General features: G+C 40.2%; 1 protein-coding gene across 2 annotated transcripts; it reads left to right on the top strand.

Annotated features, from left to right (window-relative positions):
• Positions 1-4,158: 4,158 nt before the first annotated feature.
• On the top strand, positions 4,159-23,779 carry CFAP36 (cilia and flagella associated protein 36). Of its 2 annotated transcripts, none has more exons than XM_075035376.1 (10): positions 4,159-4,412; positions 9,506-9,570; positions 9,980-10,081; positions 10,996-11,110; positions 12,718-12,805; positions 13,727-13,778; positions 15,703-15,829; positions 20,810-20,979; positions 21,431-21,586; positions 23,209-23,779. In XM_075035376.1, exons 1-10 carry the CDS (start codon positions 4,295-4,297, stop codon positions 23,293-23,295), a joined length of 1,080 nt encoding a protein of 359 aa, XP_074891477.1. In that variant the 5' UTR covers positions 4,159-4,294; the 3' UTR covers positions 23,296-23,779. The 2 variants fall into 2 exon arrangements, with proteins under 2 accessions (XP_074891477.1, XP_074891478.1); XM_075035377.1 differs by lacking the exon at positions 4,159-4,412 and adding an exon at positions 4,530-4,779.
• Positions 23,780-24,249: the final 470 nt, after the last annotated feature.

The following is a 24,249-nucleotide window of genomic DNA, read 5'->3' on the forward strand; positions in this document are numbered from 1 at the left end:
AAATTATCCACACTGAAAAGACTAAAAGGAAGACATTAAAGGTGATGAAAAAACTAGCTTTGCTTTGCCAACAGCTAAAAGCTTATCTGCCCCACTTTTTGCCTCTTTTTAATTTTATTTTTCAAATTCATTAGTTTTGACTATCTGCAATAAACTAAAAATTAGGAGCATGGATATTCTTGTAACTTTTTCAAATACCAAAACTAGCACAGATAACACCCAGACTGCCTATCCTGTAAATGTCCTTAGAGCCTGAATATATACAATAGTGAAACAAATATGTGAAACAGGGCCTAATAAAAGAAGGGAGACTGATTTTTATTTTTTTTTTTTTACCCAAAGATAAATAAATTTAAAAATGCAGTAACAGATCAACATTGGCATTCACCAATGAGAAGTCCGATATTCTCAAGATTTTGGAATTTCAGACTTCCTTATTAATTGTGCTATAGGCCTAAGTGCAGACAGAAAGACACCATTAGACACGTCAAGATTCAATCAGCAGTTAGCAGAACTGCTTTCCTCTTGATCTTATGTGCTTTTTTCATGGCCATTTTCTCCAGAGGAAAATAGTTACAAGTTGTGCTGCTACTGCAATTTTGTATTTTGATGCCAGAGAGGAGTTAGGCTAGCCCCTTAATGCAGGCTTCCGTCACACACAATGAGATGCAATCTAGTAAAATGTTCATGGATCGACAAACTACGTTCAGATATAGGGCTTTACTTGGACTGTAACTGTTCAATATTTCTGTTCTAAAGACACATGCAAAATGAATAGTTTATAAGCTTCATTTTATACTTAATTAGGCTAAGAACAAACTTTTAGGAGGCATTAATAAAGCAATAGAAATTATATACTAGCATATTTTCCAGATACTTGTGAGAAATTAAAAAATAATCTAGCTATTTAGTGCAAGAATTATTTCATAAAGAGAGACTGAAGAAAAGATACTTTGGGCTTTGTGATTTGCTGCATTATGCATATGAGTGGAACCCATTGGAGGTGAAGAGAATTGTGTACTGACATAAAGAATTCAGCGGTATGCAGAGACTGGAAAGGCTTGACTAAATTTGCTTGTCAGTATATATATAAAGCAATGAACCATGAGTATGTCAAAATGTCCAATATAGTAACTTGTACAGAGAAGACAGAAAATTAAGCAATAATTGCTCTTTTGTGAGTCAGACAGGAGAGCATTTCCTGCTCTCTTTTGTGCTACTAACAACTAAAACACTAACTCAGGTGTTCCCCCTGACATCTAAGAACAGAACGTAGTAATACTGGGCAGTTTCATGGGTGATAAAATGGTTTTGATTATAGTGGACAGAATTCCCTCATATTCATTACTCCAGCAATTTTTCTTGGAACTATGATGAAATGCTTTAAATTTTCTGCAACAAATAAAAAGTGAAAAATAAGATTACCCACACTGAAAGAATAAGCAGATTTTTCTTAGTGTCAGAGCTGTTAGAGACAGCTCAGCTGACCTCACCAGACACAAGCATATTGCTAGCAGAAGCAAGAAAAGTCAGACATTTTTGGCATGTCCTATAATACAGCTACATGCACTGATACGTAAGCGTGTGATGCAAAGAACAAAATTGGTTTTGCATTATGACCTCTTTATTACAATTAATCTCAGCATCAATAGCGATTAGAGAAATTGAGACGCTTAAGATTTCAAATTAATTCTGCTAAGTGAGGTACACATTGTAAGCTCTCTGGTATCATGTACAAAATGCCCTAGGTCTTGAAATACACGCTACCCTTTTTGAGAAGTCATATCTGAATGTTAGATCCTCTTTAGTTTCCAAGCATACGTTTCTGTTACGGGTTTTTACCTGCTTCATTCAAAGGAGGAGAAATGTATAAAACTCCAGGTTTTTCTGGTCTGAGCCCTGCCCAATTCCTTTCTCAGGTTTTCCAGTTTCATTTCATGTTGGCTGTTTATTGCCCCTCTCTTGCAAAGTTGTTATCAGCAGGGATTTGCCAGCACAGCAGTGGGTGGAAGGAAGTGCTGACAAGGACTGCAGGGGTGCCATGGCAGTGAGGGGATGTGGCCACACATCCTCCCACTTACCTGACACTTCTGAAGCCGTGGGACCAGTGGGAAGGGATCCCTTACTCATGGGCCCTGTGCAGCGGGCATGATGCTTGGTGGGGGTGCTGGGGAAGAAGAGGTTACTGTGGCGCAGAGACTTAGGGTGCAAAACACTACTCAAAAAGCAACTTATTTTCTAAAGCCATTAATTGTGCAACATTACAAGAAGCTTTAGAGAAAGCAGAACAGATTTTGGAAAAATAACCAAGATATAAGCATTGTTTTTTGCCAGTGCAAGTAGAGCTAGCATAACCTGACATAACACAAAGTGACTGCTGGCAGCTTAAAGTGCTGCTACTCCTATATAACAATTTATAGCCGATGGCATATGCAAGAGAGGAACGTACTTTACAACCATATAAGCGTGAACTAGTAATTAAATTATGTGAACAATCAAATCTAAGGTAGCTTTTCTAGAGTAGAGAAGTAATACCTTCATACTACTGATAGTCTCAGACCACAAAATTGGCTGTAGAAATGGAACCACTGATGGTGTAAAGGGAGTTAAAGTGACCTGCCAAAGGAAAATTTGAAGATGTTCCAGTGCAGTCTCTTATTAAAATGATGAAGTTAAGCACAGCTGATCAGGTGTTTCTCTAAAGTGAAAAGAGTGTAGAATTGTTACCGTTGAGATGAAAATAAGTTAGTCTACACCCAGCACTGAATCTTTATGCAGGTGAAATCTCAATAACGTCTATGAGAGTTTTTCTTGAGGAAGAACAAGAATAGAGCCTGATGTAACTAACTGGAACGACCACTGTACCACTTGTTCCTTCCTTGCATAAAACCCCCTCTAACAAGGATAGAATTAAAAAAAGGATTAATAGGTTTCAAAGAGTTTTGGTTGTGGGGTTTGTTGTTTTTTTTTTTAAAACTTACCAGTAACACACACAAGTAAGGCAAGCAGTCATTCAACATTAGGAGGGAAATAAATTTATACATCAGGAAAAACTTCTCAGTCTTTCAGCAGTGTGACAGATGAGGACAATGACAGAAATTACATTCATTTTAGTGGAGAAAAGGAATGTGGACACAAATACCAGCCCTAAGAAAGAATACCCAAACAATTTTAAGTTTCAATGTAAACCTTCTTACATACTGCCTTGTAAAATTATTTCCTCAGGGTGTTTACAGTATTACTGAGTTACAAATTATGCTGAGGTATTCGTGTTCCCATGAAGGCCTGATGAGTGATTAACATTTGAAATTCAGGGATCTGGAACTAGAGCACCAGGTACAACAGCTAACAAGGAGCCTAAGAGTTATTGTTTGCTATGCAACGCCACAGCACTCTGTGGGTGACAAACTACCGGTTAACAAGAGTTTTCCATCATCCAGGATATATAAAGCCAACCTCTATTGTACTGTAAACCTGTGACTGACAGAATAATTATGAAGCAGCTGGGGATCTCTGGAGGGCACAGGGCCCTCAGACCGTGTTTCTCAGGGCCTTGTCCTGTCACAGCCTCATTACCCCCGCAGACCGGGAAGCCGCAGCCTGGCCAGGCAACCCGTTCCCCTGCCCCATTATTCTCGCCTTGAAATGGGTTAAGTAAAGAACCTCGTTGTTTGTGACTATCTTCACAGCTTTCCAGAACCATCGAGCACATGGCAGGGCGGGAGATGCCGGGCGGGAGATGCCGGGCAGCAGCTGCCAGCCGGCTGACTTCACACCCGGTCCTCCCGGCCGGCCCCCCCCTCACCCCTATTCGGTCAGCAGGGCTAACCCGCCACCGCTGTCTTTCGAAGGTACCCCCGAGCCCCCCGCCCGTCGCCGGCTGCCCTCAGCTTAACAAGGGCACTTTCACGGTTGTTTTGCTGCGCAGCGCCAGGTGCCGCCTGTAAACGCGCCCACCCCCCCCTCCGCCCCAGGCGTCATCTCCGCTCAGTCTTCCGAGGCCGATGTACTTGTGGCGGATAAGCCGCCCCTCCCTCAGAGCCGGACCCGATGACACGCGATGCCGTTAGAGCAGCCCCGAACCCCTCGCTCGCTACCGCAGCTCCGCCGCACTGTCCGGGAACCGCCGCCAGGGCGGGGCGGGAGAGCGCGCGGGCGGGCGGCGCGTGGCCCACGTGAGGCGCGCGCGCCCCCGCCCCGTGACGCCGGTTGCTACAGCGACGGGCGGGCGCTCCGGCCGCCGCCGCGTCCGCGCCGTTCGCCGTCCCTCGTCCCTCCCCCGGCGGCCCCGGCGATGGCGGCAGAGGAGGAGGAGGGCGACGTGGAGTGGGTGGTGGACACCATCGCCGGGTTCCTGCGGGGGCCCGCCTGGTCCATCCCCATCCTGGAGTTCATGGAACAGAAGTGCGAGGGTGAGCGGCGGGGCTGGGCAGGGCAGGGCCGGGCCGGGCCGGGCCGGGGCGGCCTCCGCTCGGCCCCGCGCGGGTCCCCCAGATGCGCCGCCGCTACCGGGGGCCCCGTCCCCTCTCCCGGGTCGGCTGCGCATGCGCGCCCGCCGCGCTGGGGCGGCCCGCTGCCCTCAGGCTGCGTTGGGGGCTGCCCCCCCCCCGCCCCCCGTCTCCCAGCCCACAGCCGCCCGGCCGGGGGCACGGCACGGGGCTGCGGCCTGTGGGCGGGCACGCTCCGGGGGGCTCCCGGGGCGGGGGGGCGCGCCAGGCCCCGCCGCGGCCCTGGCCCCTCACCGCCGCTGCCGGCACCGGCCGGGGCTCTCCCTGCGCGGCAGGTTTTGTGGGGGCAAACGGGCGCTTGGCCCATCGGGTCGCTGTTGGGGACGGTCCCCGCAGGCGCCGTTCGAGAGCGATCCCGCGGAGGGCTCGTCAGGTTTTGCACAGCCATAGCCTGCGCCTTCCCGCCGTTTTTGGGGAGCGGGTGCCTCGCCCTCGGAAAGCCGGTCTCCCCTGGGCAAGCCGTTAGTCAGGCTGTGGTAATTTGCATTCATTAGCTCGTACAGGGGATTATGGCATGAGCTTACAGTATGACACCTAAACGAGTTCTTCGTTCTGCTGCGCGTAATACCCTGACGTGGCTCGAAAGCAGTTGGAGGCCTTTAATACTTTTCCATAGCTAGATGTTTTCCTTAGGAACGGCACAGTACAATTAAAATTGCTGTTTGGGCAGTTGGACGGAAGAGTAGAAGGCCCAAAGTTAAACTCCTGTGATTTTGTGAACGTTGGCAGTTAAGAGATGAGAAACCGTAAGTTAATGCCTCTCAGAAAATGATAGCCAGCACTAAAAAGTCAACAGTTACCAGTTATGTTTTGTAGGTGGTCCTGTGCATGAGCTCAGCTTGGAAGCAACTCTAGTTACACTTCCTTTTCTTCCTCAAGAAGGAACTGAGGGAATCATGGAGTAATTTGGGGAACAGCCTTGGTAAACTGGAAGTATAGGCAGTGAGAGGGGGGACTGGGATAGACCTGTAGCTCCAGGTAAAGGTGCCTGAGGAGACCTGTATAGGTGTGTGTATGTATGTAGTGAGGAAAGGAGGAAATAGACTTTCTGCAGTAGAGATTTGGCTAAATTAGCTCTGCTGCTTATGGAACAAATTTTCTGCTGCCAAAGAACACCTGGATCCTTAATGGTAGCAAATTAATTACAGTTTGGGCAAATCTGAAAGCATTGCTTAAGTTCTTTAGAAAAAAGGAAGCTTTCTTTTTTGATTACTGAAATAAAAAAAGCATGTTTGAGAACATGATGGCCCATGATCCTGCCCAGCCTGTAGATGTTCACACATGAGAAGTATTAAAGCATGTTGCCGTAGACTAATTTAGGATAACTTTCTACGGCTACTATGAATAAAATCTGTTCCTTTAGTATCATCTGACAGGATGCAGGATTCATTAATAATTTTGACTTTAAAATACTGAAGTCAGGAAACTAAGGCTTCCAAATACATTTTATTTTTAGGGGCTTACTAACATCAGGCTCAAAGTAGAATGGTTCTTACTATTAAAGTATTGTACCTGCTTGAGCTTACTCCTTCCTCCCCTCCACCCTGCTGCGGGCTCCAGAACAGCTTCCATAATGGTTGGCCTCAGCAGGGGCTGGCTGTGTCTTTTGTTGTGCAGTCGTTCTTGTTAGGGTCTGTTAAGAATTTTTATTTCGTACTCGGTGAAACAGATGCACCTCTGATTCAGATTACAGCTTCTAAACAAGTTGCTTCTTGGTTATTCTGAATTGTTTCTACCCTTTGCATGAGGCAAGATCATTGTGAGTACGTACACCTTTCCTTAGTATACCAGGAAATGAGAAAGGTAAAGCGATGAGACTCTTTATAGCTAGGAAGCAATAGAGAAATCTAGACTAGAGGTTTTCTTTTGGGAAGTCTGCCTAAACTTTAAGTCAGCAAAGGGTCTATCAAGCAAAGGGTCTAGGTTTAGGAATCGGGGGAATTTATTATCCCTCTCTGGAGCAATGATCTCTCTTTAGAAGGTTGAGGGGAATTTACTGGCAGTAAGAAGATTTATGGAACCTCTGTAAATTTCCATGTAGTGTGAGGCAGGCTTACATAATGGTCGCTTCCTGCCAGTTTGTTTCTATGTAAGAAATTGGACGAACAAAGTAGGGAAATCCCTTGCAGTAAATGATCTTCCAAGGCATCATTTGTGCTACAGAGTGCTGTTGGACAACTCTCAGATGCTATTGAGAAAAAAGAAAAGGCTAAAGAAGTGTTACTGCAATGCTAGGGTTGCTAAGAAGCACAGTTAAAAAAATTTGAAGTTTTAGTTGCAGATATCTGTGCTATTTGCTTTTGCTTTCTATAAATGTACTGTGCTGATTCCACTGCTGTTTTTTTTACTGAGATATTTTGTCAGGACAGAATTCTTTTAGTTCTCAAGACATTTAGTCTTTGGGCTGAACAAGAAAATTAGTGACATTTTGATTAACTGACAATAATTTGTGAGTCCTGAAAAATAGAATTTGTGTTTTGGTAATTGCTATGTAAGGAATTTATTTTGGAACTGTAGTTACTTAGGCCAAGTCCTTGCACTTCAACTTATAAACGATCCTGCTGGTTTTCCAGCTGTTGACAATTGTTTGCTTTCTCTCTCTCCCTCTTTCTGGGGTCTTGATTAATTTCTCATGGCTTGATTAATTTCCTTTTATGTTGCTGTGAAACTGAAGTTAAATCAGTGGGTATGTATTTAAGTCGAGAGGTCTTATCAGTTTTATTCAGATTATTCATAGTTCTGAGCACCAGAAGATAAAGACAAGGTACCAAAGGAATAAACAGGTATTGTTGCCTCTGATTCCCTTCCCTCCCAGCACAGAGCCACCTTGACAGTCAGTGAGGACTGGGGGAGAAAAAGAAGAGTTCCCTCAGGTTTGCTTACTGGCTCTTGTCTGCGAGGTCAAATGAGTCAGTGGCTCAGTCTAGTAGGGAGAACTGAAACTTGACTTAACGCTCATCCTGTTTGAGGGCTCCTAGCAAAGATTTTCAATTTTAACAGGAAAATGATGAGTTTGTCTCCCAGGCGATACAGTGGTTCTTCACATCTTTGGTCGCCCGACAGGAAAAAAGACTCTGTGCCAAAATCTTAAGGAGAATAATGATTACATGATTTAGGAGCCCTGACTCAAGAAAATCCAAGGTCTTCATTCAAAGTACTCCTTAATGCCACTTAACTCAGAGGAGATGCTAACCGCAGCTTGCTTTACTTGGCACTTTATCCTCTTTTTGTTCAGAGCCTGAGAACAGAGAGCAGTTTGTGCAGGCTTTCCACTCTGCTTTCCGTGTTGTCCTGCAGCTGTGGAAGGAGGAGGAGGACTTGGAAGTATCCCCTTGGCAGCCTGAGGCTAGCTGTTGGCATGGACACTGACTGCGGAGTGACATCTCTGTGTCACCCCTCCTTCGGGTGCCCTGGGTGGGAAGGAACAGTAGGAGGTGGAAGGGAACAGATAAACCAAGACAAAGGTTGGGGTCTGCAAGAGCTGTAAGGGAGATCCCCCCCAGAGGGGAGGAGATGCAGAAGACAATAGAGGCAGTTAAGTGTCTTCACCCTCTTGGGTTTGGTAATATGGTGGTTGCCATAGGAGCTGAATTTTTTTTTTTAGGGTAAGATTTATAGTACTTTTTCTACCATTTGAATTCATCCCTGGATATTTTTAAAGCTTTTATTTTTTTGGTTTAAGTCCCTTCATTAAAAAAACTTCCCTTGTGCAAAAATGAAACAACAGCAAATGTTGGTTTTCCAGATTATGTCACTTAAAAAGCAAGTTTCCCTTGCTTATTTAGAGGGCCCGAACTGTTTGATTAGATTTCTATCATTGCACTGCTGTAGGATGTTAAAAAGTGATGCAAGTACTTTCTGGTTTAGGAACAGCCATCTTGCATCACACCTTATCAAGGTTCAGAGTGACATTGCCTCTGGGCTGTTACAGCTGGAAAATGATGCTTTCTAAAAGTCACTCTAAATTTGTATGAAAGTTATACTAGTTCTACATGCATCAGTACAATCTTCTATCACAGATGTCATATATATATGAAGACTAAATCACACTCATTCACCAATTTAAGCAGAATTCCCATTCTTCAAATTACTTCAGAGCATGCGCATGGGAAGTGACTTGTCCAACATACAGTGGCTAATCTTAAAGGGGATTGAGGAAATCTTATTTCTAAGCCTCTGATTTAATTGCTAGGTTTTACATTACCTCTGTTCATTGTTGACATGGAAAAAAAAAAAAAGTAAATTAAAAAAAGCCCAAACCCTAGTTTTCAGTTTCTCTTTATTTTCTGCTTCTTCCATCTATTCCGTAAGCGTAGAGATCATTAGCTTGATATTTCCAGTTACGAGTTCTTAATATGAACTTACATGAATATGATTAATACGGCCTATATTATACAGATGCCTATTTTGTCTAAAACAGGATGGATATAATTAAAAATAACTTACCTGCAGCAGATTTCTTCTTTGGGGTTATCTGTTTTTATGCAGGCAGGGTCTCATTTTCCTGTATCACCTTGGCTTCTCGCTAAATGAATGGCATTTAAAAAATTTTTTTTTTAAGTTATCACTACATCCTCCACGTAAATACACGTAGAGAGAGAGAAATTTCCTGCTTTATGTATGTCATCTGCCATCTTAGAACAACCTTACACAAGTTCTTATGGTAGTTCTTGTATTAAATCTTACTTTTTAGTGTACGTATCTGCTGAATGCTCAACTTGCTTAGAAATCTGCTTCTGTAATGAAGATGCGTTTTCCTGGTATTATATTATGAAATTTAATTCCATTAAATTACCAGAAGTACATGTTTAACCTGAATGTGTGGAAAAATACATTATGATTATCAATCATGGCCTATATTTTCATATGATTAAATATATTACCTTGTAAAGGTTAATCTTTCTCTTTAAGGCATAAGTTAATTTGTGGTGTGTACAGTAACTCCAAAATGTGTATATGTGTGTGTGTTTTGGTTTGGTTTGGTTTTTTTCCCACAGTTTTTGATGATGAAGAGGAAAGCAAGTTGTCTTACACAGAAATTTATCAGGAGTACCAAGCTCTGGTGAGCATTATTCACTCTTTGTGGTAGATTTCTAAGAAGTATAATTTAAAATGTTAAAGTAGTATTTAGATGAACTTCTAATTGTGTTATCTTTTTATTTAGAATTTTCTAATATTTCCTGTCTTAAGTGTTATTTAGAAATCCTTTGAGTCATCATTTTCCTATGCACTTTTATGCTTAAACACCAGATATGTAAAAAGAAACTTTAACACACAGTCATATCTCTTATGCTGTGTTACTTATTTTTAATTAAAATTAATGTATCTGAAAAATCAGTTATACTCTTGCAATGATTTTCCTTTGAGTCTTAAAATACAAAGTCAGCAGAAAAGAATATACAATTATGAAAAAAATCATATGATTCTTAGGGAAAAACCTCTTAGAAAGTAAGGTTTATACTTTCTTACAGGTTGAGAAATTATTAGAAGACTATCTTAAAGAAGTTGGAATTAATGAAGAGAAATTTCAAGAAGCTTTTTCATCTCCTCTTGCAAAGACACACACTTCACAGGTAAATTTTCCTTTGTTTAAGAATATATAGATTTAATTTTTAGCTTTATATTTTCACTGATATGGCAGGGTGGTGATGAAACTTTGAAAAGTTTTCTTGTTAAACTGTAATTTCCTAAAACATAATATGTTTGTTTATATTATGAACTTTGACCAGAAAAATGCACATCTTGAAAATAATGACAGATATTTGTGTGTTGTCGGGACACCTTTTGAGATTCGTCTTCTATGCTTTGTGTTTTCTAAAACAAACCTCTAAGCTTAGGGTGTTTCTGCCACCTTTATTTGCATATTTTTCAGCTTTATGTTAGTCTTCAGTCTGTTTACAGTAGCAGACAAACTTGAAGATTAAAACAATAGATATATTCCATAAAATAAAAGATGTTTTCCTTTGATTTTATAATAAAACAGTAAAATCTGCAAGAGAAACATTGGCCTTGAGAAGACAAGGCATGGTAATGCAGCCCTTCACCTGCTCAAAAACATCTTTCAGAATTGTCTTGGGTATATGGGACAGAGGAGTGGGAGCTTCTGCTGCCAGTGTTAATTGGGCTTTGCTGACATGTATCTTCCTACATGTGTAACAAGCTTCTTCGGAGCGCACATTCCTCACTCAAGCTTACACATTTGTTCAGGAAGTCAAATGAATTGCTGTTGTAAACTTACACTGGGAAACCCTCCAGGTTTTGTGATAATATTATTGTAGACATGTTGATCTAAAGACATAAACCATCAAATTATTTTCTTGACTACTAGCTCAACTTGTATGGCTGGAAAAATAGACAGATAGGAGAATTAAATCTAATTATTAAAAACATGCTCCACAGAACTTAAATCTCAACATAATTTCAAGCAGACTGAGATGGTTATGATTTCTCTAGAGTTTTTAATTTTGTGCATGTTTCCCTCCCACAGGCCATTTTGCAAACAGTGTTGGCAGCAGAAGATTTTAGACTATTTAAAAAAATGATGGTACAGAAAAATATTGAGATGCAATTGCAAGCTATTAGGATCATTAAAGAAAGGAATGGTAAGAAGTGGTAAATGTGGGGTTTCACTGTTTTTCATCTTTTTAGTGCTCTTTTGATGACTCTGTGATCCATTCATAAATGAGTATGGAATACTGGTTCAGTTCCAGCTCAAGTTAATGGAAAACATTTGGCTGATTTTACTGGGACTAGGATTTCAATATTCAGCCCTTGGCTTGTATTTTCAGTGACAGCTGTCTATACTACTTTTTAAATTAACAGATTTTTCAGTTCTGTTTTTCTGTCTAAACTTTTGTGTGAAACTTCACTTAGGGTTTTTTTTGTTGAAGAATTTTCGTGATAAGTTTGAGTGTTAAAACAATTACATCAGTTCATCAACAATTGCAATATTGATAATTTGAATTATGCTGCTTGCATACCAACAATGCTGTACTATCAGCTGCGCTTACTTTGCAGTTCACACTGTACAGTTGCATATGAAAAAATGAAAGCAGAAGTTACGGCCTTTGTCATGCTAATACATCCATACTTTTAAAGAAGAGAAAATAATTTACACCCAACTCTGCTGCTCTGATATTTCTGAAAGGATTTTCATCTACCTATTCCTTTCTTCCATGTCTTTAGTTTTAACATTTTGTTTTTTCTTTTTTACTGCATGGTTGTGGTTTAACCCCAGCCAGCAACTAAGCACCATGCAGCCACTCACTCACCGCCCACCCCCCCCACCCCCCCCCTCCACCCCCCCCCTCCGCCCCCAGTGAGATGGGGGAGAGAATCAGGGGGAAAAAAAAAATAAAACTCGTGGGTTGAGATAAGAACAGTTTAATAGAACAGAAAAGAAGAAACTAATAATGATAATAACAATAATAAAATGACAATAATAATAATAAAAGGATTGGAATATACAAGTGATGCACAATGCAATTGCTCACCACCCACCAATCAACACCCAGTTTGTTCCCAAGTGGCGATCCCCCTGCCCCCACTCCCCCCAGTTTATATACTGGGCATGATGTCACATGGTATAGAAAAAATCCTTTGGCCACTTTGGGTCAGGTGCCCTGGCCGTGTCCTGTGCCAACTTCTTGTGTCCCCTCCAGCCTTCTTACTGGCTGGGCATGAGAAGCTGAAAAATCCTTGACTTGGTCTAAACACTACTGAGCAACAACTGAAAACCTCAGTGTGTTACAACATTCTTCTCACACTGAACCCAAAACATAACACTATACCAGTTACTAGGAAGACAATTAACTCTATCCCAGTCGAAACCAGGACATGCATGCATGTTTTTTTTGGAGAATAATTTTTAAATTTCGAGTTTCATACAAATTTGAAAATGGTTCAGTTAGCTGTGGCTGAATTGCAGTCTATAGGAAATGCCATATGATGGTCAATGCAGAGTATGGCTTGTGCTTTACCCTTAGATGGCAAAACTTTTGTAGTTCAGAAACCTTTTGGCTACTAGCAACTTGATGCTTAAGGTCCAGAATCTTTTTGGAAACAGTTACAGAGAGGAAGAATTGGATGTTGGTTTGTGTGTTTTGTTTTGTTTTTTTTTCCTTCTCTCTGCCTGAAGAATGATGCCAAATGGAGTACAAAATAATTTTCTTTAGAGTAATGCATAAATTTTGGCATTTTTTTTTAATAGGTGTGTTGCCCGACTGTTTGACAGAGGGTTCTGATGTGTTCAGTGAAATTGAACAAGAAGAAATGAAAATACTGAGGGAGGTTCTAAGGTAAAAAATTAATCGGCCCTACTTTGTACGTTATTTTAAAATAAAAAATAAAAGTATGTAGGGCCTAACTCTTCCAGCCTTTTCCAGGAAACTGCCTTCATCTTACAGATGACATGAATGTTCTTGTCAAAATCCTACCTAAGAGAAAAGGAATGGTGCTAGACAGTGGGTGTGATCAGGAATATTTAAAGACTGAGAGATAACCGCTCTGCCACGATGAATTGTCTTGGTGATGCATGGAATGATGTGCAACTTTGAGCCCCATCATTTCCATTCTCCCCTGAAACACCAGGTGGACCTAAAGTTAGACCTGGGTTAGATGCCTCTGGACAATAGGAGCACAGTAGCTGTAATCCATTCAGGGAACACCCTAAACATTAAAGCTTTGGAAAGGCAAATTCTGCTTTTGCAGTACGCTTTATTGCTTTCTACAGCTTTCTCCTTAGTTGTGTTCAATGACTGTTGCTATGATCTAAGAAGATGTGAGGACTGATACAACTTCTATGGATTGTCCTCCACTCCCATTTCACATGTGTATAAACATAAACAAATAGCAGATTAATCCATTCACGTTATGTTAAATTATGTTATTTTCCCTCTGTATTCTGGAAATAATTCCCTTCCTGTCTTTAAATGAGCAAATGAAACAAGGGATAGATAAGCCATGGAAATTCTTACACAATTATTTTTGCACAGGGAAAGATAGACCGAGGATGGTGAGTTCTGTGTGTTTATCATAATTATTTATTTCTATTAAAAGTGCATTTTCGTTTAAGTCATGGAAGTATTCTGGGTACTAACAAATTCATATTAGCTTGTAATTGTTTTGACAGTCCTCAAATATTTAAGCAGTGCTAGATTTACGTAAAAGTCACTAATATTAAAGAAGTTTTGAGTATTTACTTGTATTTTGTGTTACAGAAAATCTAAGGAAGAATATGAAATAGAGCAAGAAAGGAAGAGGACTGAAGAAGTGAGTATCTTACCTTTCCCAATGAGTTATGTTGATGATTAAGAAATACTCTGATATTCCTGTCCTGAGTGTTGACTGTATCACTTTAAGGCAATGTGTACAATCCTAAGCAAACAAAAGGTCTGTCAGGAAGGTCTTACTGACACTTCTTTTTGAAAGGTCTGTTCTGTTGTTTATGTTTTTCTTGATGGTGTCATTGACACTAGTGTTATACATGATACCATTAACTATCAGCCATTTGGTGGAGTTCATACGATAAGTATATTCCTTCTTCAGTGTCTGAATTCTAAAATCCTGGTAATGGATGTCAACCTTTCAGATCCAGAGAACATCTGAATTACTAATATTGTCAAGATCAAAGAGACTTCAAAGTATAAGCTTCTTAGAGATGACAGCATTCATAATCCTTCAGGAATTTTAAGGATCACTTCATAGACAGTATAGTTAGTTATTCATTAAGTCTATACAATACTGCCAGAATCTAATCACCAGGAACCAGAAATCCTCTCCCAAGTTAGACCATCAGTTGGTCTCCATCAGAATAAACCATGTAGAAAGGTAACTGAATGTAAATGGGGACTGGCTAAATTGACAGTCGTTCAGCAACTGAGAAACAAATGGAAATTGAAATTAACTATGGTAGAATAGTGGCAATAAACCTCCCCTTCACTGGGAAAACATAAAAATAGGTGGAATTGTAGGCTGTTTCAAAAGGGAGCAGAATTGCTCTTCTATTCTTTCCTGTTATTAGGAAATTGAACATACTAAATTTGAAGAGAGAAAGCACTGTTTCTTCAGCCTGAACTGACAAAGGAAACCACCTGGAGACCAAATGTAGCTAGTGCAGAGGTCCACACTTTATTTGCAACCCTACTCCTGAATTCAAACCCATGAGAGGTGCAGATGATAGCTATGCTGTTGAATGCAAGTCCCAAACAGTTGGGATATTCTATCAAATTAAACCTCTCTCCCAGTGTCTGACACTGTTGAAAAGTGGTGACAAAACTCTTCTATCCCACATTACAATGATACATTCCAGGAAATGAGTCACCTGTTCTACTGGATTTCTCACAAAACCAACAGGAAACTAAAGCTTTGGCTCATTTTAAGAATTCAAGTTGTATTAAGATGCAGGCTTATCCAAATCTTTATAGACCAGCCAAGAATATCAATATTTTTGATAAACAAGCTAGATTACAGAGGCCCCAGTCAAGTTCACCTGGACAGAAAACGTGATGGTTATTGTTCAGTAATATGTTTTTGTTAGAGAATATTTTAATACAAAATAATTTAACATTTTGATGAATGCTGGGGGTTCTGACATGAATTAGATGGTTGATGAACAGCATAGACATTTTCTGGGGAAATCCCAGCTGGCTTTACTATTTTGAGAGGTGGGTTGTGTTGTCAAGATTTCCCAGACAAGTGTAGAAGTGAAGCAATAGTGTCAAAGATTATCCAGACCTGTTGTTTCCATTCAGCTGGTTATTTCTCCATTTCTGTGGTAACTTCAGTGTATGTTCCTGGTTCTCTTACTGTATTGCATATTTCTGGTGGACAGACATCTGCTTGAAAGTCACAGGCAAAGTGTGGCAAAAAAACCCCCTACATTATCTATTTGTAGCTGGGAAACGAGATACCAATTTACCTAATATTCTAAATTCTGACTGTTGATTAGGGAACAGGTTTTGAACTAAAATAAAAAATGCTGACTTATGACTATAAGCCAGTAAGAACCTTCCTATCAGTGAAACAAAATAAGTAGTTTGCTTTTGTTCACTTTGACAATGCAATACATAGTGTAAACAACCTGATTTTAACTGAAAGTTCTTTTGGAGCTTACTTTGTGCTGACAGTTTAATGCCTGAAGTACAGTGCCAGGAAAGGTAATGCTTGGTTTTGTTTGTTTGTTTTTTAATTTAAGGTACATGATAAACTTAAATCACCAGATGTTACCTACAGTTTTCCAGGAGATTCAAGAGAAGCAGTAAAAGTTAAGGAATCTGCTGAGGGAGCTGATGATTCAGAAGAAACTCCAAGATTTCCGTTAGGTAATTTTATGGGAAAGAGCAATGCTGAGCATGCAATACAATACTATTTTCAAATTATTGAAGAGTCCACTCCTATCAAGATTTTAAGAACTTGGCTGAATAAGGCTGCGAGTAAACCATCCTTGCTTTGAAGTTAGCCTTGCTTTGAGCAGGGTATTTGCACTAGGTGGCCTACAGAAATGCCTTCCAACATGAGTTGTTTTATTATTCAGTGATGTTAAAAGACATGTCCAATTGGAGGAGAAATACAGGAGTCTAACAGCAGTTTTCATCTTTCAATTTACTCTGCTTATGCCACCATTACTGTTAAGAACAGTATGTTCCCTGTAGACAGCTGTGAATCATTCACTTAAAAAGTTATGCTTTCTCTCCCTGTGTGTGGCCATTATAGATTTAATTTAAAACTGTACAAGATTTCTTGATAGCAATCAAATATTTCTGAAGGAACCAACCTTAAACTGTTAAGATTCATTCAAGCCGAATTGTCAGACCACCAAACTGAATCTTTTTGCCTTTGGTTCAGATTTTTGTTACTCATTTTAATCTTCTCAATTTTACATTTTTGTTTTTGAGTGGGAATGTGATGCTTACCAACTCACAATACTAAGGAGAGCTCTTATAAGTAGTCTTGAACTTCACCAAAGTTGTGTAGTGAAAATTGTCTGAATCGTTTTGTAGATGATTATTTACTCGAGAGCGTGACCAAGCCAGTAGATTTTACAAAGAGGAGAAAAAAAGGAATCACCGGTTGTGATGGAGGTGCTCTTGGTATGTTTGTGCTGCAGCTCAAGCACAAGGGTGCTGACCTGTTCAGGAAAGCAGGAAAATTCTTAGGTGATAAGAAGCATATATATGTGTGTATGTATACATGTGTATACATGCACACACACATATAGGTATGCATGTATATACACACATATATCTATGTATATAGGTATACAGAGGTGATCTTCAAAAACAGGTTGTGTATCAGTGGGATCTGCTCTCATGAGTGTGTGAAACATTTGTAACATAATATTCTAAGGTCACTTCCAAGAATATAATTCCAACTTTGGGAAATAATAGTCTGTGCTTTCTTTAGTTACATTTTTCCCGTGGCTTGTGCTTGTCTTTGTATGCATTCACACTGGAAGTTTTCATATCACAGACACTTGAGCTGGATACTTTTAGCCTTGGTAGTACCTTTGAGGCATACTTGCTCCTTGCTTTTTCATTTGATGGCTGTTAACAGATGAAGTGGTTGTAGGACCCTCTGTTCTTTTAAACTTAGTGTCTTTCACATTAAGAAACTTAAAAAGAATAAATTGTGTCACTAACCTTTTAAATATCTTTTTTTCTACTTTTATCCCTTCTGTCCTCCTGCTGAGGTTTTGTTACATTTATGTGAAGTCGTCTTCTCTCCCTTCTACCCTCAGAAGTATGCAGAAGGTCTGCAGGTATATTCACATTCTTCTTTCTCTTCTCCCAGCCTGCTTTTACTCCTCTTATTTTCGCATAGTTGCACCACCTTGCAATGGCGCCTCTAAACTATGTCTGTCCTGCAGCGGCTCTTTTCCTGGTTCAGGAGGAAGGCACATTCCTAGCAAATATTCTGTCTGCAGGACTTAATCCTGTGCTTGAGACAGGAGATCTTGGAGCTCAGGAGTCAAGACTTCTCAGCACTGAGTGCAGCCCTTCTTCTGTGCTGTCCAAGTGCCTGCTGAGCTGGTGCTGAGCATTCCCAGGCTCTTTAAATGCCAAAGAAGAGACAGGTCTACAAAAAATTTAGCTCCTTGGAAATCTTCTTCAGCCTTGTAGAATTGGCATCTTGTGGCAGTGTAGCTGTCCAAAGAGGCTACTGAGAAAGTTTGTCACAGCTTATCCTCTGGTATCACCTTTTAGAAAAGTGGGTTTGGGTATTGGTGGCAAAAATCAAGAAGAATCTATACTGGCAATCGTCTTCTTCCAGACCCCTTTCTCACACAGAACCGAGGACCGGCCTCCAGACCAGTCTGTTATTGCCTGCTTCCAAAACATGGGCTCCCAACTAAAGGTTCATCTTGGATAATGACTTCCACTTGACTTCCTCCTGGTGCCAGATACAACTCTGGGAACAGAAACAGCAAGAATCTTTCGCTGATGGTTTGTGCCCCTCTAGGGTGGCAGAAGAGCTGCTCTTCTCTCACCTCAGTTGGTCCCTGACCCTCACAGCCCATCAGACCTGTGCTCAGATCCTGGCTCCGTGTTCTCACTCGTAGGGTTGTGTTACGGAGGAACATGACAGCTCGCCTTTCTCAACCTGAGCATGGGGAGGAATCCTGTACCTAGGGAGTATCAGCTGCCTCAGCAACATGGCCCTTGCATGAACGAGTTCCTGGAGTCAGGAAAAGGAAGAACTTTTTAAAATTTGTTTTTCATTCCCTCTAGTCTGGCATATATTTCTCTTCCTTCAGATACACAGGGTTTTTATTATCTCTTGCTATTTCCCCTTCACCTTGAGACCCAGGATTTCAGTCTGTGGACCCTTTAAAGTTTTCCACTGTATAACAAATTCAGATTTAATGGTAGTTCCCTTAATTTTCTTAATTTCACTTTGGTGAGCCCGTTACAAATAGTTTACAGATTAGAGCTTGCAAAACCATTCCTCCTGTACTTTGGCCACCCAACTTGTTGAAGTATGGAGAGATCAGAAGGGTGAATTTCATAGTAAAGGTCATGCTCAACACCTTGGAGTGCAAGTGACTTTTCCAGCATTCTTGGAGAACACTTCCCTTTCTGGGTACCTGCAGGGCAGCTGCTTCAAAAGTTGCACTTGTGTTGGCACCGAGCTGCGTGTATCATGTGGATAAGAAGGATGCAGCATCTGCTGGAGTGGTCCTGGGTGCTTGTAATTTGAGAATAATCTGAAAGAATTGTCCACGTGGAAAAGACTGTTGCTTAGTCATCAACAGTGTGAATGTACATATAGACAAGTTCTCAAAGGAGAAAAAGTGTTACATACCAGTAACTGTAATTCTTTGAGATGCGCTGTCTATTTGTACGTTCACTACCCACCCTCCTTCCCTTCTCTTCTCAGTGTCTTTTCAGGTTCGTGGGTTAAGTGACACTGAGGGTCCTATGATCACATCCTACAGGTACTGCTAAGACACAAACATCTCCAGCTTGAGTGTTTGCAATATGGACAGCAACAGTGTAAATTTACATACACACAACACATTTCAAAGAACTACTTTCTGGTGAGTAGTTTTCCTTAATCATAATGTTTGTTATGGGGTAGGTATTTGGCATGCGGTGTGTGGTTTGGGGTTCCCCCCCCCCCCCCCCCCCCCGCTTTTTAATCAGACAACTATAGCGTGAGGATTTTTTTTCTAGCAATTTTAACTGTGACCTCTCACAGAACCTCTAAGAACTTTTATCTGTCATAAACCGACATTCTTTGGAGCATCAAGACTTCCAGCAGACATATTTCAGTGAAATGCCAATTCTTCAGCTTGAACTTTGTTTTACATTTCTGTCCTGGTTTTGTTTCCTGTACTTTGAATTGCGCTTCTTCTCCTATGCTTTTTGCCCTACCTTTTCACAATCTTGTAATTTTCTGTACTAAAGAAAGCAGCAAAGTTAAAGAGCTAAACGTGCATTACTTGTAACTTAAATGATTGAGTGGTGTTAATCCTGCACTACGTTCAGTAGAGCTAGCTTTGTCATCTGTTACTGTGGGCTGGCAGAGACCAAGGAGAGTACTCATACCTTAATACTCGTGTGAGTTATTTCTCAGCATTACAGCAGAAATCCATGGTCCAGCACAGCAGAATTACAATCAACTACATTCAGTTACGTGTATCAGCTCAGATATTATGGATAGACGCAAACTGACTGAACACAGTAAAATTTGTATTTCACTACCTGTATTCTTGCATCTATATGGATATATTCAGGCATATTTTACACAGTCAAAGCCCTTTTCATTTTTAATGAAAGTATAGTAGGAGCAGCAACTTACCTTACCTGGGAGTAGTTGTAGGTCAAGTCAAGAGAAGTCTTAGTAAACTTCTGCAAATGTACCTTGCCCTACAGTCCGGTGACTGGAGAGGCTTTGACTCTAACCTCAGTAACCACGATGCCATCTCGGACACCATGGAGTTTGGCAGGATACAAAGCAAAACTAACCTCGGTACCTGCAGAGATACGAAAGGCACAGCTGGAATCAGGACAGGGCTACTTTTCTTCGGCAGCGCAGGCAGCATTTGTCCTGGAGAAGAGCAGGAGGCAAACAGGGTATCGTGCAGGACTGTTATCGTACACAAGGTGAGGGACTTGATAGGGAGCGAAAGACACCAGAAGTTGCCTGAGCCTTGATTGCACCAAGGGTGCCCAGAGCTCTCCTGGCACCCACCAGCCGGCCCAGCCCATGTGGGGCTCTGAGCCCTGCCAGGGTCAGAAACCTGGTGGGTTCCCGCTATGTCCCCAGGCTGGGGCAAGGCTAGTTCTGAAGAGGATTAACTGAGCTGTGTCAGCGTAACGCTTTCCACCTCTTCAGCTTCGCTTCCCCCCTCTCCTGTACAAGTTCACTTGAATACAGTATTTTCTTTCTCTGAAGCTGAAAGCTGAACCAGCACGCTTAGAGTTGGCTAAAGTGCGCCTTCGAAGCTGCTGATGATTGGCGCGGCTTGCCAAGACAGAAATTGAAAGTGCAATCTCAATATGAACTGACTATTAGAACGCTGAATATGAAATTACATTCCAAGCATTTGACAATTTATAACTTATTGCAGTAGGGGTACTTACGATGTAAAGCATTTAATTGCTTTCATACTACAAATACAGTATCTGTGTTTTTTGAAAGAAAGTTTTATTAATAAAAGGGGAGAAATGTGATTTTTTTTTCTAAGTTTTCCATTTCATCAGAAGAACATCTGGATATGGAAATAAACACCAATTTATTTTTTTATTTTATACATTTCTATTCTTTCTCACTGTTTTTTATGTAAAATTGCTGCTTAGGGGACTCTCGGAAATCTGCGAGGGAAGACTTAAAACCAGTACGCATGTTACAAAAAGGAACAGAAAGCTTACCTCAGCCATCTTGTACCAAAGGGAAAGAAGACATTAAGAAAAGGTCATCTGGAAAATGTTCAGAAAATGCAGTGCAAAAAGCTGGGATGAAAGGACCTGTAAGTTTAAAACAAACAAAAATAAAAAACCCCAAACATAGAACTGGAATGCAAAAAGACAGGATTACATTTAGAATATATATTTAAGACAGTATTACATTTAAATATGTGTTTTCTAGTATCGTAATCAGGTGGTTTTGGTTTGTTGGTTTTGTTTGAGTTTTTTGGTGTTTGTTTTTTTTTTTTAAACCAGCATGCAAACAGTGTTTTTTGTTATTCACCAGTTTAATTTGCATAAAATTCAGATCTTCATTCTAGTTTTAGAATAGAATTCAGCATTCAGCCTTTGTCCATGATGATTTCTTAGCAGACAGCTCTGGCTTGAAACTTCAACTTGAATTTTTTTTTCAGCTACTAATTTCGGGTGCAAATGTGATGTAAATGCTTTTATCTCACATGCCATGCATACCAAAAGTTAATTTCAAAATGTATTTTAAAAAAAAATTTCCAGAATTTATCAGAACTTGAAAAACAGCAGCTGAAGCAACGAGAGGACTACCTGAAGAAAAAACGAGACATGCTGATGGCTACAAAGAAGGAGTCAAGAAATAATGTACTGTTACCAACGAACACTGACCAGAAAGAAGAGGAGTCATCTCCTAAAGAGGTGAAGGATTCAAACATTTTAATCATCCTGATCACTTTATAAAAAACACAGATGATTTCAGTGAAGATGTTGATGTTGCTCCTGAATATTATAGCAGGGTAAAAAAATAAAAAAGAGTGGGGGAAGTAGAGAGGAAGTATTTTTAAGTTACTGTGTTTGTAGAACTTATAGGCTACAACTTCTTTTAGTGATTAAGTTAGCATTATTTTGCTTCAGTATCATCAAATCCTCATGATTTAGCCATTCATAAACTTAAATTAAATACTGGTTTTCTCCCAATCTGTGACCTACCGCTTGGGCTCCCTTAAATCTCTGGGATTTTTTTTTTTCTCCAGCTGAAATGGAAAAAAGCGTTTTTCTTTCGCAGTCTTTTCTTACAGAGGTAACAAATTTGCTCTGTTCTTTTTTGTTCTGAGTTTTGTGCTTATTTCAAAGAAAGAAATTGTTGATTTCTATCCATCAACCACTGGATATAGAAGTGACATGACAATGATACCTTTTAGAAAGACAAGGCATTCCGAAGGGTGGATGCTGCTGTTGTCTACCCAGTTGCCTCCAACAGAAAAAAACAAGTCTGGGCGAGGGTTGGATGCGTAGGACACAGTGAGAGCGGTGTGCCCTCTTGGAAGGGGTACAGCCGGCAGTCAGCTCCTTCCTCAGTGTCTCGTTCTGTCCAAAGGCTGGTCTGTCTTCAGAGACATGCGTGAAGGTACTTAGTGAATTAACCACTATGTTCCTTGACTTAAAACAAGTGCTGAAATCACAAAAAATCCTTTGCATCATGGGGATGATAGAAAATCTAGTTTGGGGAAAAAAGTAGTAAATCCTATTGGGGAAAGAAAGTACCAACATAAAAAAACTTGGAATCCTATGACAGGATAAAGCTCTACCAATATAGAGGTCTTTATCGGAAAAAGAAACCCAAACTTTTTTTGTTAATCATTGTTATGGTTAATATGACTTAATGCATTTGTCACAAGTAGATCTAATCTACATTTATATGGAAAGAAATGCTTGAAAACTCTCAACACAAATGAGGAATCTAGAAGACCTTAAAACCCACACAAAACAATGTAGTAACTGTTAAGTTAAAAAAAAAAACAAAAGAAAAAAAAAAAGAAAGAAAATCAATCGCTACTCTTCTTTACAGAGCACATACTTCAGACTGGAGATCTTCTATTGCCTCTGAGTATTTTTCAGCATTGCTGAGCATTTTATTATGCTCAGAACATGCCCAAAATACTGTTGATTGGGGAACTTCCAAAACAACTAAGCAACACCCGTTGAATTTGAGGTTAGTCCTCTCAAAAAGATCAGTATGGTGCAGTGGAAAAAAGGCAGACTGATGTGAAGAGCCAGTCATCTGCATCCTGGGATCCACTTCTCAAGAAATAGAATAATAGTATTTTTCTAAATCATTCTGGAGAGCAAGTGAGTTTGAAGGACAGCTGCTGCAGCCTCAGGTTTGCAGGTGATGTTACGTGGCTGCTCCTTGTTGGAGAAACCATGTGTCAGCTACCAAATCTGGCTGCCACCTCTGGTTAGCAGTTAGCGTTGGAAGTCAGACTACCTACCAGGAAAGCCATGCAGTTCATTGCAATGTTTTTTCACTTTGTTTTTAGGAAATGTCAGAAGAGAAGCAAAGGTTACTACAGAAGAGGAAAATGCTTGCCGAAAAACTAAAAGAAGAAGTTATTAACAAGCGGTAATTTTAAGCAGCTCATTGCAGACCCCAAGAACATAAGTATGTTTTTAGAATAAATTATATCATCAATAATTGAATGGATTTATTTTCCAATATTACACTTAGTTTTATAGAACTTTCAGACAAGCAACTCAGTACTTTATAATGTATTAAAAATTACACTGAAATACACTAAAAACCGCTTATTTTCCAGAATGCTGGAAACCGCCTGCCTTCCACTGGAAAATGTTCAGCAGTGAGGCCATTTAACATCACTGCAGCATTCAGATTTGCTAAGCTACTGGTCTGTGCCAGTCGGTATTATATAGAACAAAAGCAGATAGTGAGATCTGTTAAAAGTAATTCCTATGTGAACCATTCTGAATGCATTAGAAATTTTAACTTTTTTATTTTTAAAATTATAGAACGTTGTTGCTCTTATTAGAATATTATAAAGAAATTACTATTTTTCAGCTGTGCAATGTAATAAAGTCTAAATTCACATGGAAGTTCAACTATGACCATTGTATTTTTGAGAAATATGATGCAGCTTGGAGTCAAGACATGTACATATTAACTCTGGATTACATTGCTTTACATACTTTTGAGGCAGTTTACCAGTCCTTAGGTTCTGTTCTGCTATAAATGCAACTTCAAGTAAAACTAATTGCTTTAGTTACAAAGTAAAAGCTAGGGATTTCACCAGCAATTTGGATTCAAAGTAGAAATCTTTAAAAAATCTTGTTTACTAGTTCAGCTTTGACAGACTTAGCCTCTCTCCTGGCTTCAGTTTATCCTTTGCACTATGTCATTACACAGCCGACTGCAACAGTAACTCACATTAAAAGAAACAACCCACCAATTCAAGTTCCAATGTAACTTTTTATTAAAATAGTATTTATAACTGATACATGTTGGCAGATGTTCTTTTCTTTTCCAAAAAGAGCGGTTGTGGAAGGACCCCAGGCACGGGAACGCG

This window comes from Buteo buteo, chromosome 9 (genome assembly GCF_964188355.1).
Source record: "Buteo buteo chromosome 9, bButBut1.hap1.1, whole genome shotgun sequence".
Classification (NCBI taxonomy): domain Eukaryota; kingdom Metazoa; phylum Chordata; class Aves; order Accipitriformes; family Accipitridae; genus Buteo; species Buteo buteo.

Coding starts and splice junctions, on each gene's coding strand:
- CFAP36 (XM_075035377.1), top strand. CDS start 4,545: ATGCGCGCCCGCCGCGCTGGGGCGGCCCGCTGCCCTCAGGCTGCGTTG. Junction 11,111..12,717: donor GATCATTAAAGAAAGGAATG/GTAAGAAGTGGT, acceptor TTTTTTTAATAG/GTGTGTTGCCCGACTGTTTG. Junction 13,779..15,702: donor AAAGGAAGAGGACTGAAGAA/GTGAGTATCTTA, acceptor TTTTAATTTAAG/GTACATGATAAACTTAAATC.